General features: G+C 45.5%; 1 protein-coding gene across 1 annotated transcript; it reads right to left on the reverse strand.

The window, feature by feature from the left end:
- Positions 1-288: 288 nt before the first annotated feature.
- On the reverse strand, positions 289-15823 carry acvr1ba (activin A receptor type 1Ba). The gene is made up of 9 exons (XM_053425151.1): positions 15645-15823; positions 6254-6490; positions 5894-6145; positions 5378-5608; positions 4961-5128; positions 4637-4793; positions 3765-3889; positions 3526-3656; positions 289-2728 (listed from the first exon to the last, which is right to left on the reverse strand). The coding sequence occupies exons 1-9, from the start codon at positions 15706-15708 to the stop codon at positions 2603-2605; spliced, it is 1491 nt and encodes a 496-aa protein (XP_053281126.1). The 5' UTR covers positions 15709-15823; the 3' UTR covers positions 289-2602.
- Positions 15824-16818: the final 995 nt, after the last annotated feature.

Below are 16818 nucleotides of genomic sequence, written 5' to 3' on the forward strand. Positions count from 1 at the left end.
TCTCATAAAAGTGAACGTGTTCAATGAACGTGTTCTTTTGCGTTCGTTCATGCACAACACTGCTCTGCTTGAGGTTAACTGTGACTGACATGACACACCCCAATCTGACTTAACTGTTGAGATGCATTGTGGGAGAAGTTGGTGGTTGAGTTTTGAAGAAGTTTAAAAAGAGCCATCTCATTAAGCTTCATCTTTTTTTAAACTGTATTAAATCTTGAGGATGTAACATCTGTATTCACGTGACAGCTGCTGACAAAGAGCCTCTGCAATGACGAGCACAGTCCCAGGTAAGAAAAAGAGGAATTTATTGTATCTCATCTATTTACACTGTTGAACTCATTCTGAAAAGATTTTTGCACAACATGATTTTCGAATCTTGAAGAATCACACAATGAACAGGATGTCGGATGAACACATACCCATGGCAACAAACCAAACATGGACTGGAGTGTTTTTGACTGTTTTGGTTCAAGTGACGGAAGTCTCCCATTTCCCCCCCCCACCCTCCCCAGCTCTTCTCCTCCCCCTGCTACACTCTGCCTGCCGCACCTCTCCCCAGTTAACAGTAGCAGCAACATGTCGGGGTAAGAGCCAACAGCCTGAACACCATGAGGTCTTCATAAAGAAATAAACAACAGGCAGGAAGAGGGAAAGACTTCAAGAATTCATCCACCTTAGTGCAGAGGAGCCAGTGTTTGAGACAGCATGCAAAATGGATAACAACATGACACGGATTCTTGATCAAGAGATGACGTAATGAACATTAACTAAAGTCCATGTGGACGTAACAGTGCAGAGCCTGATGGTGACAGAACGTCAGTGTAATACTTTGATAGTCTCGCCTGCAGCCACTCGCAGCTGCAGGCGACAAGAGGACAATGAAAACGTGCGGTTTCACTTTACAGCAAGTCCGTCTTCCAAGTAAAACCTCTGAGCTGCTTTTCACATGTAACTGCGTGATCCCTGCGTGTGATCGGAAACCACCGGTGGCTAAAATCCCCGTTCAGGTTTTTTTTTTTTTTTTTTTTACACGATGCGCCGTAATATTCCAGTGTCAATGAGAAAGAGGTCTTATGTAGGAGCGGATCGGCATTACTGAGCTCTGACAAGAACTCGTAAAGTGATTCCAACAAATATACATTTGAAAACAAAAACAGAAGATGCAAGGAAAAACAAAGAAAAGAATCAACTGGGATCAGTAGTACCACCGAATTGCCATGAGAGGAGCAAGTGAAAAAATAACAAATTCCAGCAAATGACACAGGCTACTTCCTGGCACGGTTGGACACCATGCGGACAGATCACATACCAGACTTCTCAAAAGTACCATTCAAGCAAAAACATATCACACTGGTGCTTGTGGTATAAAAAGGAACAAATGCATGTTTTATATACAAATCATATGTACCCATCAGTAGTGTCAATGTCAAAAGAAAAAAAAACAAATAAAACCCCATCATGATATCTTGATATAAAACACAATATAATTTGAGGAAAAAAACCCAATAAACTGTAATTTCATACGCTTCTTATTCGCTCAGTGTGCACGATGTCATTGCCTTTTCTCTAAAGGGCGTCACAGCTACATCCAGATCTGAACCGAGTGTTTTATTAAAAGAATGCAACAACCCCTTCATCTTCTTCATCCTCCATCGTCTGGAAAATGGCGGTGAAAGCTCGACCTCAACGGCAGCGTTACATTTCACATCACGACTCTGGCTTGTCACATCTCAATCTCACAGTGTTCATCAAAATATGAAATAAAAAATATCAACAAATAAATTAAAAATTGAAACCCTCCCAAACATTATCCCTGCCACGTTTCACACTTAAACACCAGGACTGATTACGGGTTATACCTGAAGGTCTCACACATGATGAGGAAGCTACAGTTGAGTGCAACTAATTTCTGTCTGTAGGATTTAAAAAAAAAGAAGAAGAAAATACACATTCCAGCTGTTCATGCTAAAAATCAACAGAACGAATGGCCGACAACTGCTTCTGTCTAATGAGCTACAGCCGAGACCAGAGGACGCCCGAGTGTCTCGTGGTCCAGACGCACGGGACGCAGCTCTTCAGCCTCTTTGCTCACACAGCAGAGTGGGACGCTCCGACAGAACGGGGGGGGGGTGTTATAAAGGGTTATTTCTCTAAAACATCAAACCCACAACATGCTCGACTCGTCTGGACAAGGTTAGTCCGTCACGGGGAAGTTTCAGAGGTAAAAAAAGATGAAAGACAAAAACAAATCCCGTCGCTGTACAATAGTAATAATTCCTGCCATGGGAAATGAAAACAGAAAGGTTGAGTGGGATGGTATTAACAGTGGTAGTGTTGTGGCCCATGGAGAAGGGAGAGGGAGACGGGGGGGGGGGGGAGACACGAGGATGGAAGGGGAGATAAAAGTTAAGGACAAGGGAGAGAGGGGGGTTTCTCAGTAGTTTTGGCTAAAAAGGTGAGGTAGGCCTTGTCACAACTTGGAGTGTGGCTTTAAAACTGGCAGGGTTTTCATTTGCAGACTGTCTTTAGTGTTTCTTTCCTATTGGAGTGTTGTCTGGCTGCGTGGCTCCACGGCGTCAACTGTTCTGACGGCGCCTGATTCTCACATCTTGATGTCCTCCTCCACGCTGAGCTGGGACAGAGTCTTCTTGATGCGCAGGGCCGTCAGTCTGGCCGCGCCGTTGGCGTACCAGCACTCCCTCATGATCTTCCCCATGACGCGCAGTGACTGCACAGGAAAGAAAGGACACACGGGTTCAACTGACAGAAAACACGTCTAAGGCCTCGCCCGCGATACTGTTGATATTGTTTTAACAGATATTTGACCTTCGTATTACAAGATCACTTTATACAAACACTCAAACAAGAAGGCAGGGTGATAAAATCTACATCAACAATCCATCAATCCCAACGTAGACGGTTGTGTTCCAGGTAATATTGGGTGAGGTCGATGCTTGTGAATGCCAGTAATGTAATGTCAATTTAGCTGCCATGGTAAACCGAAGGTAAACAAACCGGTACATAACCGCCATTGTTGCGTTTGTCGTTTCTGTCTCATGCTCATAACTCCAATCAACATTGAGGATACGTGAGAAAGCAGCAACTAAGTTTAAGTTTCTTAACGTGTAGACGAGAGGCCCAGATGCAGGGGGAGAAGTTTGTTATGAAATATATCCTATTGGTGTGGACAGGAGGTTCGTGTAAAACATGTTTGAAGCACTGAACCCAATTTTGCTCCTAGTTTGGAAATGCAGATCAGCAAAAGAACATTATAAATGTATCATTATAAAAACACCAGCAAAGTTCTAAAGGGTCGGCTCTAAGAGAAAACTTTACAGCTTTCATTAAAGATTTGAGTAAATAAAAGAAGCTGTTTGGTCTTTTACAGGACACAAGTTCATCCAACATCACGGAAAAGCTAATTCCCTGAGCGGTCCGACTCCAAAAAACAGCCAGTAAATCTAATTTTAGAGACGCAGACCCAGTGCAGCTGCTGGTTTTCAGAGTATAAATAGTGTGAAATACCTCGTAGCTCTGCCACCAGTTGGGCACATTGGGCCTGAGCTTCTGGTCACACACCAGCTTCCTCATCTCCTCTATGGAGGGGTCAGAGGGGACGAGGTCGTAGTAGGGCAGCTGGTACTCCTCATGGATACCTGCAGGACACAATAGAAAGGACCAGTAAGTCTCAGGCTCCTGCTCCTCACATTGACTTGTTCCCAGTGAGAACCTTGAGGGTTCCTTCTTTCTCTAAAGAGTCTCACCTCCTGTGTTGCAGCGACGCGCAACTTCCCAGTACACCAGTCCCAGTGCATAGATGTCGGCACACTTGAAGGAATCAAAGTGTTTCATGTTGATGGTTTCGTCCAGAACCTCTGGAGCCATATACCTGGAGAGGACACACAGGGTACAAGTGAGTCACAGCCACAACGGAGGAGTTTAATCTGACTGAGTTTAACTTTTCAATGATGATATTTAGTATAGTTCAAGGTTCAAGGATAAAACATGTTTAATGTTTAGGGATAATGCATGTCACTGGTAAAAAGGTCCCATTTTTCATACAACAAAAACATCCATCAATGGGTTTTTGTGAAAGAGTCTAACTAAAATATATAAAAAAAGAAAAGCCAAAAATGTTTAAGCTATTTACATATTTCTGAGATTTGTTTATATTATTATTTCAAACTTTTCTGGCTTTTGGTAATACTCAAAAGAAAATGGAAACGAAAATAAAATAAAAATACACACAGATAAACACTCTATTTGTTTATTAATAGGGTTATATATTATTTACCAGAACAGCTGGGTGCTGCAATTTTTAACACACTCTTCTCAAACAGAACAAAGCAGTTTCTGGGTGTAACCTTAAACTGATGGACTTTAGAGTGTGTGGGATTTACTACAGTGACCATGTTCGTTGGACGTAAGCAACACGTCAGTTCACTGCTGTGGCTCATTGAAGTGTTTTTCATTTTCATGCAGGACTATGGCAGAGAGTAATTATCAGGATAATATTGGTTTTCACTGCTGCTTTGCTCCCACGTGTTTTGCTGACTCTATGAGAAGACCTGTAAAAATCCCTGATGCAAAACTACATTTGTGTCGTTAGGAATTAATGGAGGATGGAAACATTTACCTCTTGGTGCCCACGCGCTGGTTCGGTGCTATATCGATTGTGTCTGTGATGGACTCGTGGCGGACTGCCAGGCCGAGGTCAGCTATAGCACACATGCCGTTCTTCTTAACCAGGATATTTTTAGACTTGAGGTCACGGTGAGCAATACCAGGCTTACCTGCAGCGGAACAGATAACACATCATTACATATGCCTCGAGGGCTCAGCAGAAACAGCACACTCCAGCAGGATGTAAATAACTCATACGTGTGCTTTCATGTTCCCGCTGTGTTCCACTGTTCAAGCATCGTATTCGCTGCATTTTAACACGAGAGGTTTGTCTCACCCTGAGTGCCGAGGATCTCCATGTGGAGGTGAGCCAGGCCGCTGGCAGCGGACAGGGCGAGTTTGATCATGCCTTCGATGGTGACGGAGTAGCGGTTCAGGTAGTCGAACAGAGAGCCGTGCTCGTGATAGTCTGACACCAGCCAGAGCTGAGTCCAAGTGCCATTATCTGACAGAGAGCAAAACAACAACAGGGGTCAGAGATCACGTAATTCACTCGTAGTGAAACAACAAGTAGGACATTTCCTCAATTTGTAGGAATTGGGTTTAATCTGAAAAATGGCATTGATAAGATTAGGCTCTTTTTAATTTGATGAAAAGGACTTTCTCACAGTGTTGGTGTAGCTGGGAAATTATTAATTCTAAGTTTTGGATAAGTGTCTGAAATGTTCATGTGAACTCTCCACGTCTTCCTCACCTTTATTGTCAGCTGCAATGAATCCGAGGATGTTCTCGTGTCGCAGCATGATTGTTTGGTAGATCTCGGCTTCTCTGAACCAGGAGCGCTCCTCTCTGGATGAGAAGATCTTCACCGCCACATCTCCTCCTCGCCACTTGCCCCTCCACACTTCACCAAAACGACCCTTTCCTATTATCTCCTGCAGCACGATGGTCCTGGCCACCGTCCGCTGCACAAACAGGGGCAAACCTGAAGGGGGCAGCAGAGACAAACAGAAAATGAGCCATTGTTCCCTGTGGACTGGTTTTGTAGATGTGGGGTGGTGGAAATACCCTCAGCAGATTCTAGGTCAGGATCCTATTCGCTAGTGTTGCAGTTGAGTAACGGCTCATTTGTATATTTATAGAACGACACGAAATACTTTTCTGCAACTGCTTTAGCTGACAATACATTACACCTACTTATTAAAGACAGCATATTCTCCATAGCCAAACACATTGATTTCATTACATCAGATGCTCAGCAAGTACTGACCAGAGCCAGACCCGGAGGTGGACATGTCATAGATGAGGTCCTGCAGGGTCTTGTCCTTGGCCAAGTACAGATGGTCACAGGAGGGGTCCTCTACCTCCAGCCTCTGCCTGTGGCTGTAGGCTCTCTGGTGATACTGGAACAGGAACACTCCGACCATCAGCAGCACACATAGCAGAAACACCGGGCCTGCGATGACCGCCACCAACTCCACCGGCCCCCAGGGACCTCCTAATACCGACCTCGTTGTTGGGACTACGATGGCAAACAAACAAAGACAGATGAGCAGAGGCGATCAGTTCAAAATCCAATCGTTCCTGTTAAACTGAAAGAAATCTGATTATAATGATGATGGAGCCTCACCTGGAACTTTCAGGTCAATACTGTTGCAGTAATCTTCATAGCAGCAATGTGTGTTGAGCAGCCCTTCGGCACTCAGACAGTAGAAGGGCTGTCCAGGGGGGACCAGGTTGTCCCGGTTTATACAGATGCGTACATGTTGCTCGTTCCCCTCGATGTTGTATGTGGAGGCCATGCAGGCGCCATCTGTCTCACACTCGAAGCCCGTCTTCTCACAGTTGGTGCAGTTACAACGCAGAGCTGCGGAAAAGGACAGAGACACAGATAAGTAAATAACAGTTCATCAGATTGAGGCCACGACAAATCTATATCACTGCTCCATGTTGTCCAGCAGGAGGCGAGCTAACCCCGCAGATTCAACACAGGATGTAAAGCGTGTAGTGTCCCACTGAGCTGCAGGCATTTAGACTCCAGCAGACACAGAGCTGGGGGTTCAGCGGCAGCAGCCAGACAGCCTTGATGGCCCTGAAACCAGATCCTTCACTGCAGATGAACCCAAACACGCAGGGTGGAGATGGACCTGCCCAGTGGGACAGACAAAGTGAAACCCAACAAGGGGAGAGGTTTTTCTGCCAAATCCCCAATGCAGCATTCTGCTCCATGCCTCTCCCCTGCCTTGCTCACACCGACACAGAGAGCTGCCACTGTTTGAGCTAATGAGACAGGAGTTTTATTAAACACAGCACACTCCTGCGTGGGGACCTATTAAAGCTGACAGAATGGAACTCCAGCCGCCGCTGTAATAAAACTACGAAGGTCCACCCACACAGTCAATTGAGGGCAGTGCCAGAAAGTCCACAAAAAATCTGTCACTTCTAAAACAAAAACAGCAATCGTTGGGCGACCTGGAGAGAAACTGCAAACTGATTCGATTTGGAGTGAAATGTGATTTTCAGTCGCAGCACACATGCTTCTCATTTGGGATAAGGTCAGCACAAAAGGGCTTCTCCCAAGGTGTTCTTCTTCCAAACAGTCCAGGCAAGGTTACATGGTCGCTGGGTCTAGTTTTCACATGGGGAAAAAAGCATAGGGAAGCAGCTAAGCTCAACTGAAGCCCAGTAAGTGGTAAATGACATACTGTCTGACTGACAACGGCACCGTGAGTGAGGCGTGACAGGCCCAGAGCTGATCCTGGGTCAAAACAAAAGCTGGACCACTCAAGACTAATCGCTGTGGACTTAGCGAAGACAAGACCACCGCACCAACAACAACAGAGGAAAGGACACAATGCAGAGAGGAATTTCCATCCAAATTCCCCAACAAAAAAAGAGCCTCAGCATTGGTTGGACCATTGACAATGTCTGGCCCGGAGGAAAGAAAGGGTTTTAAGAGTGGCAAGCTTCCACTAATCCCCTGTGTCTTATCCTGAGGGTTTCTTTGAACAGGGGAGCTCACTGATCTTCCCTCAAAGTACCAAGGCTCTGTCAAAGAGGTGTCAGCAGATTTTAACACATTGTTGAACCAGAGTTGTCACATGATAAGGCTTTTATCCGGTATGGTTAACTTAAAAAAAAAATTCAAAAAAAAAAATCTAAGTGAGTAATGCAAAGATTGCACAATCAACATGTAACAAACCAAGTGGACAAAACCACAAAACCTGGTGTCATAGGAGTAGTTCTCCTCTGAACTCTGGGAGGTTGTATTCTGTGTGGGAGCATTTTTTGCATGTGGCGTGTATTCTGATGTGTCTATGCTTGTCCACTGATTGGTAACTGGAAATGTGGAACACACAGGGTTTCAGAAATATTTCTCATCTGTTTGGTGTTTGCGTGAGAGTGTGTGTTGCTCCACAGGAGGCGAGCGGGAAAGTGGCAGGAACTCCTGGCAGTGACTCTCCAAATTCGGTAAAAGTTCGCATGCAGATGGAATTTCCTGCAGATTACACAGAGGTGAAGCCGGCTGGGGTTGATAAAGACTGAAAAACAAGCCCTGTGTTGTGCCACATCACGCTAATCTGCAGCACCGATGGAGCAAATAGTTTAGATGAATTTAACAGATGATATAAGTAACACTGTTGTAGGTTGAAAGGCAAGACAACACTCAGTAACCATCTAATTCAGATGACTTGAAACCCCCCTTCAAACTGCTTTCTCTTTTGTAGGGCTGCTGTTCACTGGCGGTTGTTGAGCAAGCGTTTCTTCACAGCAAACATACATTACAGTCCTTATCTTTTCTCCCAAGAAGCAAAGTGAAGACTATATAAGAGTTAAAAGGAAACATACTGCATCAATTCGAGGCAATACATTATCATCAGTGAGCCGATTACAAAAGCAAGATGTGAAATGAACAGGCACATTCATCATGGAGACGCTGTGTGCGGTAAGACAGATGGTACACAGACATACAGACAGAAGCTCAGGAAGGAAACCAAACATGGCTGGAAACAAACACGTTCCCTTTTCGAGGCTGCCATGGCTGGTTTGTGGTCTACCGAGAGTTTGGTTTGTGCTAAGTCTTCTGAGACAGATTGATCCGGCAGAACTTTCCAGTTTTTCTCTCGCCCGCAATGAAACAGACATAACACGCATCACACGACTTGCCTTTTCTGTGTGGGACCACAGCGGAGTTTAAAAAAGGACGGGATTGCAGTCTTTTGCCAGCTGTATATGCTGTGGTAAGTGAAATTTGAGAGGGGGTAATATTGGTACCTTTCACACTTGGCATTAATCATCAATCTCAGGTGAGTCGATCACAAGTGTAAAGCTCCACATACAGGTTTGAATGCATTTGAGATTTAATACCCTATCACTCAGCCCATATCCTGAGGTGTTCTGGGCCACATATACCCACTTCCACAGATCGGATCACCCGAAACACATGTTAAAGACACATGTTCATGTCTGATATGAACAGGGCGGCTGTGTGTGTTCACCCCTGCTCTGGAAGAACCAAAACCTGCTATGATATCTCAATAGGCAGCTGACATCTTACAACTTACACCATCAAAACCTAGAACATGAAGCTGCCAACTTATGACAAGCCCAACCACGTCTCTGCCAGATTTCCATATGCTGTACATCCTGATCATTTTGCCCATTCTGAGGAGTCATGCACTGTTGGGGACGACCTACTGCTACGAAGAGTGCTTATCAAAACTGACTCAGTCTTTGCAAAGACTTTTGAGACATGAGCAAAACATCCGGAAATTAGGTCCAGACATTTTCCAGAGTTTGTCCAAGTCAGACGCATTCACAATAGAAAATGAATTCTGCTGCAGGAAGCAGAGTGTTTTTGCTTAGAGTGCTTCGTCACCACGTTGGCCTTTGTCACCAAAAACTTTCAAATGGACATTTACGTCGGCCTCTTCCATGTGTATGGCTCCTCTTTTTCATCAGAGACATTTCTGTTCTCCCAGGTTAGTGTCCGCCACGTATTAATCTGGATCAACACTCCCACCCACTTGGTATGAATTATTTGGATATTTTTCTGATGCATTTTCACATGGGCTCAACTCTGACACTTTCCTGATACTTTACGGAGGGGCTGGCAGGAAAAATTAGTCAAGAGGAATTGACTTGGACATTTGCATTCTCCCATACAGCCCCTCCGGAAAATGTCCAGACTTCAGTTCATGTCTGAAAGCAGCTTAACTAACCAAACCCAGAAAAAAGGCCGCTAATAGCATTAGCAGCGCAATGATCGGACTGTTGAGGTCTCTCTGAGGTTAAGCACTTTCAGCCACTGCATTAAACAGGTTAGTGTGACATATGTGTTCAATAATTTAGTCGGGACCAGACTATGTTATAAAGAATTGGATATAGTCAGTGATAGGAAAAAAGGCTCCCGACCCATGTGTTAAGGGCTTCCATGTGATTATACTGCATGTCAGCTGCCTCCATACAAGACAAGACGCCTCTGGGTGACCGATATGGAAAGTCCACAACAAAATATGTTATTATATATACTGAAACCCTGTAAACCCTCACAAGGAGCGGTACTAAAGGGATATCTCCAGAAAAATACACAAACATATACACACATACATAGTGTGAAATCGTGACCTCAAAAATAAAAAAGCTATATAACCACATCAGAAGAATCTGTGGCCCACTGGCATTTACCCAAGCACCATGTTGTTTGCTCTGCGTATCTCACTGGATTCAGAGCAGAAGTGTTACAAAGCTACACTGGGAATAATATCAAGTCTAAATATACAAGGATCTGAGTGCAGGCTGGGTGTACGGGGTTTTTGAGTGAACTCTGCTCTTGTATCCACATAATTGGTGGTCTTCACACTGGTCCTTTGTGTGGAGATTAAGACGACATGAGGAGGGATTGGACTGGCCCTGCGCGAACAAAGAGCAGAGTGGAGTGGGGGAGCACACTTCGGCGTGGAGCAATGAGGGGGATGGGTGGCGCGCAGGGGACAGACCAGGGTTAGCAGTAACAACCGCAATGTTTGGGGGGCTGCATTGGGCCAGACAGGAAGGGGGCTGGTCCCGTATTGAGCAGGACAATACAGAGAGGAGGGGGCAGGGAGGGTAACGAGGGGGACTTACAGAGCCCCCCAGCTGTGATTGAGGTCTACCCAAGTGACCAGCTGCGACCATCATTAAAACCCAGTCTAGACTTTGACTTGCGGAAGGGGGTAAATAGCAGGAAAAGGGAATCAGCAGAGGAGAAACAGGGAGAGCGCACCAAAAAAAAAAAAAAGTTACTCATTTGAGCTAGTGTGTGAAGTTCCTATCATTCCGTTCATGTTGAGACAGGAAATAGAAGACACACTGAGGAGAGGATTAATAGAACATTGTTGCCATAACCAGCATTGTCTTAACTTGGACGCAGCTGAAAACCACAGCATAGTCCCATTCCAAACAGCTTTACACATTCAACACGATGACTGTGTTTTGGTGCCAGCGTGGGTGTTGTTCAGACTTACTCGTGCGGAGCAGCCCTATCAAAACAGAGGTGAACTTTTGAGGGTGGCTCGATTCTGAAGACTGTGGTAAACACTTTAAGAGGGCTAAGCGCAGGGCGGTGGGGCTACATGAACACAGTGGGTTTCTGGGGGCTAAGTGACGCATGCAGGGATCGTCTGTGCGTGTGTACGGGGAGCAGAGCACCATTACCAAAATGCACCGGCTGAAATTAGATCCATACAGATACCAGACAGAGAGCTGATCAAGACAGGCAGACGCCACCAGACAGTGTGAGTGCAACATACACATACAGGCGCACACACACGCACGAGCCACAACTGTGTCCTAATCAATGCTAGGGGAAGGAGGAAAGTCATTACCTTTGTCTGCATCTCAGGGTCAGATTACTGATCTGATTCTAAAGTGGGGTCTCTGGGGCTATGGCCGCGTCTACTATCTCTACCGACCACTACCCTCTAGGCTACAGCGCATCCTGTCTGCTCATCTGTCTGTCTGCCCATCAGTCTAATGAGATCGAAAGGCACACAACTGTGAGCACAGACTCACTTCAGACCTGCTGCTGATGCTGGTGGTCAAATCCCTTAACTGGTCGATGCTGCCTCTTTAATGACCCAGTGTGTTGCAGCACTGTGAGCAAATGTATCAACCATGTGATTTCAGCTTAAAAACCTCTCAGTATTAGCCGACCAGAGACTTAATTTCTTTTTTTCCCTGCCACACTACGACTGTTGTTTAAGTTCTGTTCTGGCTCCAGATTGTTGGCTTGGTTGGGAGGCAAACAACAATGTCGACAGTGTTCTGGTGCTGACAACATCAACAACATTAAAAGAGCAAAAAAATACTAGTAATCTCACAGTAACTGAATTCATGTATTGCATTGGCATTAGTGTAAAAGTATTTGACCCTAATCAGCTCTTTACTTAGTTTTATATTTGACATCTTCCTTGCATAAATTGTATATTATACAACTGTATTATATAAGCAAAATAAACGGAATGGAAGTATTTCATAGAAAACAGAACTGACCAGAGATATGTGCGGTACACAGTGGAAAAAATGATGATGATATCTAATGATATTTTGTATACAATGGATTATCTGGTAATGTTATGACACCAAACCTTTTTTCCCTATCATCATCAAATAGCCAAGCCCCAACTCTGCAGAAGATACAAAAGGGATGGTCAAAGTCTTCTGCCAACTTATAACATCAGAAGAATATTACATTACTAACAAAAAAAGACCAACTTTTCATATTCATTTTTAGATGGCTGCTTAAGTGAGTTAAACACAGCTAGGAAGTCAGGGCCTGACGAAGAAAAGATGGTAAAAGTAAATTGTGCTTTAACTAGTTTGCGATACAAACTGAAAAAAAAAACGTACAAAAGGCCACTGATCAAAGCAAATCGCTGTCAGGGAAGTTGACTGCACACCTTTCTGCAGGAAGCAGGTCTGATCTGCATTCCAACAGCAGCCAAAACAGCAAATCAAACACCTCTTCAGAGAGACATCTGGGGAGGATGGGTGTCAGGTTTATCCCTATAGACATGAACCTGCATAGCTACCGGGGCTGTCTGGGTGTACTGTGACAATAACAACTCTATCACCAAACAGTTAAGGAATGACACAAAAAGCTAATGTTCTACCACCAACACATAAACTACACAAACTCTGTCAACAGACACAAAGTGCTTGGAATGAAATTAAAGGCATGGAGATTTTTTGCAGCCGAGAAGCGGGCTGGCCCTGCGGTGGCAGTAATCCCTTGTGGTCCAACATTGGTAATGGCGGAGCTGGGTCAGTCGGGGGCTATCCTGTCTGCTGTAGCAATTAGGGCTCTGTGCCTCTGGGCCATCGGAGGTCATTACCAGCAGTGGTCATTATGGAGGGAAAACTAGACCACCCCAGACCGGCCCTGACCCTGCCAGACTCAGAGCCACATTATAGAAACTGTGGCTAGTTTTGAGTCCGAAAGTACGAGGAGACGCGGAGCTTTTTTTAAACGCGATTCAGCTGCAGGGATCCATGAGCATAAACATCCATCGATTGAGAACAGGCCTCAACAACTGCTAAACGCTAAGGAAAGAATTAAACCACTTTCTCCATTTAGACAGCTGGAAATATCACCACCACCCTCCCCCCCAACACACACACAGTCTCTTTATATGCACACACCTTTGAACCCAATAAGTCTCAGCCTTTCTTCGCACATTCCCTTGGCTCTGATCTAATGGGCAGGTGTACACATGCTCCGATTTTGACTAGCCCGCACTTCCTCCACCTGAACCCCTTCACCTCCAGTTTGACATTAAACAGCACCTGTACCAGAGGTTGTTCTGACAGCAAGCGTAAAAGACGGGACTTTCCCCAATTAGCCTGTCTTTAATTCACACAGTCACATCAGGGATTGACATGACTCTGGCAGGACTGGTGATACTGTAGTATGTGGAAGGGGGACTCAACGCGAGTTCAAAGAGTTCAGAGATGGCAAGAGCTATCAATGGCTAAACAACAAACAAACAAAACAGCCGAGGTTGAATTCTCTCCAGCGTTTCCCTGTGGTGGAAGTGAGTGAGAGAAAGCAGAAGTGGGACCAGAGATAACGAAGGACAGATAAATACTGATAAAGCACCAGGCCTTTTATGAGAGAGAGAGAGAATGGAGCGAGTGGGAAGAAAAGAGAAAGAAAGACAGGGACGCACCCTACCTCAGGGCAGTGTGGTTGACAGGGCCCATATCACATTGCTGCTGTGTTCAATGCACTCAGGCAGACTGCATTACGCAGGCTTCTAATGCCCATAACACCAGTGACTTCTAATCCTTAACAGTCGACAACAAGGGACGGATTCATCAAACCGGAGAGTAGAGCAAATTCCCACAAAAACCCACGACCCATTGGCCACAGCCCTGGAATCTGCTCGAGCACGGCTACTTTCAGGTTTGTCTGGTTTCAGCCCTTGCATGTTGTAATCCATTATATGGTGTGAAACCATGGCTCCAGACAGACTTGTGGGCCCCCTGCATGACAGACCCCGCCAGCTGGACAAACCCATCATCACCCCCTGTCTGCTCAGGACACAGACCCACCATTTCTCCCCCCCTCACACACCACTGTCGATGTTAGAATAACCCAGTCAAACAAACCTGCCACACAGGTGTGATCATTTTCCCCGTGTGTCTCGCATGAAAGCATCTTTGTTGGACTGCGCCCTTATCTAAACTCAGCTGAGGAGGCATCATTTTACGATTCTTTGGAAGGATGAGTCATTTAAAAAAAGCCGAAGATATACATTAATAGACCTCAATGGAGACAGGGTGTTTATTCTGGCGCGCGCAACTGAATTATGTCTTTTCATTACTCTGCTTGTGCAGCGTGGCAGGCTGTAACAAGGCAAAACGCAGACACCATCAGGGGGGCAATATAGAGTTTGTGTAACACAAGGCTTTAGTTTAGAAAAACCTTTTGAGGGAAAGTTGGGCACAAAGTCTGAGCTGAGCAGACGGGCCAAAGAGGCAAATACACACAAGTCCAGTTCAACGTCAGAGGTGTGGAGCTGGGTATCAGCTGCTCCGGCAGCAGGGTTCAGGCTGAAGCAGCCCCTCAACCCGGCGCCTCAAAAGACCCCACTTGCCACATTTCCATCACAATGAACCCAGACTTCAACTCTGACTTGTGTCTGGGACGGCTGAATGCACGGCAGTTGTCGCCCGATGCCAGCGTTCGCTTTCCGCTGGAGGCCCCCGAGGAGGCTTTTCTCTCCTTACAAATGTGCAGCGATGGAGGAGCTGCCAGTATTTACTCTCAAAAACACATTTCATGCACCCAGTCGGCGGAGGCCCTCCATTCACAAGACTCCCTCTCTCCCTGCCGCTCTGTGTGTGGACACCAGCACTTAGACGTGTGTCGGAACGGAAAGTGAGCACATTGCACACATTTCCTGTCCACACCTGAGTAACTCAAGGGACACATAGGCGCAGGTAAACAAGACACTGTTTGGGTGAATATATCGGATTAAGAGCCACTGGGATATTACAACTACAAACTGGAGATTACAACCCAACACCTAACGTGTCCACACCACATTGCACAATTATTTTATTTCAGTTTTTCTAACCCACAAATGAGGATTTTGAACTTTACTCAGTTTATTATCCTGGTGGCTAGCCGACGTTAGCCGCCGCCTCGGGAACAAGCAGCCCCACCATGTTGTTGTTGTGGTTGAGCTACTTGCTCCGTGTTTCATTAGCGACCATTATCAACACGTCGGGGATGTTTTTTTGTTTTTTTTTAAACCATTAAATTCCCGCTAAACAACACAACCAGCAGCGGGACTTATTGTTACTTTCGACCGAACGACGGCTGTGGGTGATTTGAGGTCGACGCTAGCTAGACGTCGGTTAGCCAAAATCCTCCGGCTCAGAGCGCCATGGCGAGGGGCGACAGCAGGCGATGCCCGGTCCGGGAAAACACAGCGGAGACAAAAGCAGGAGCGGGGCTCGGGAGGAGAACTTACCGCTACCGACGGTCGCCAGCCCGGACAGGGCTAGCAGCGTGAGGGCGAGTCGTCTTAGAGCCATCCCGTCTGCACTCCCATCTCCCGGCGATGAAACGCGTCCTCGGTGTGTCGCTATCAACACGAGCAGACCTGAGACACAACCACAGTCCGACCGCACACAACCACACCGCCAGATACTAGACAGGCAGCCAGGGAGTGACGCGTTTAAAGGGGCGTGTGTGTGTGTGTGTGTGTGTGTGTGTGTGTGTGTGTGTGTGTGTGTGTGTGTGTGTGTGTGTGTGTGTGTGTGTGTGTGTGTGTGTGTGTGTGTGTGTGTGTGTGTGTGTGTGTGTGTGTGCGTGCGTGCGTGCGCGCGTGCGTGCGTGTGTGTGTGTGTGTGTGTGTGTGTGTGTGTGTGTGTGTGTGCTGCTGCATGTCCCCGTCTGCCACCACCACCGAGGTCAGGAGGACTGAGACAAATATATAATAAAACCCGTGTCGCAAAATAATTAGTTGAACGTGATTACATAATTTAATTGATTGCTTTTATTTATTAGTTAACTTTTAATAATGTTCAGTAAATAAATAGAGCCAGTTCTCCTCTTTTCCCATTTTTCTGCAAAAGGTTTCTTCCAGTTAATGAGGGAGTTTTTTTTTCTCCATAATTCTTTTGGCTTTGACCTTGACTTTGGTGATTTATGCGTCGCTATACAAATCAAATTTAATTGAATTGAGCTCAATGTCAAGGGGCCCCCAGATTTACAGCATATATATTTTGTTTACATAAATCCAGCAATCATAAATCAGTCATTATGTTGCAACGCTGAAGCACAATATCAACGACAACATAACAGGTCGTCCATTCTCTGTATGCAACATCTTCTACAGTGAATTCTGTCAAAATAGTTTTGAGGAGACAAAATTCTTTGTCTCCTTCAAATTGTGATTCAAGTGATTCATTTTTGCCCCCCCAAAAAAGCCTGAATAATGGATTAGCTAAATTATTGAATCACTTTCTCTCAAACAAATCAATTGGCTAATCAACAAATTCTGGTTTCTTCATGACTGGAAATCAACTGGAGGTTAATTGGGAATCAACAACTATTTATTTGGCGAGGAGCCTGCTGGGAGGTAAATCAAATTTTGTAGGGTGTAAGTCGTATGAGAACTTGCTAGACTCCTCTCTGGATTT

Source organism: Pleuronectes platessa, chromosome 6 (assembly GCF_947347685.1).
Source record: "Pleuronectes platessa chromosome 6, fPlePla1.1, whole genome shotgun sequence".
NCBI lineage: Eukaryota > Metazoa > Chordata > Actinopteri > Pleuronectiformes > Pleuronectidae > Pleuronectes > Pleuronectes platessa.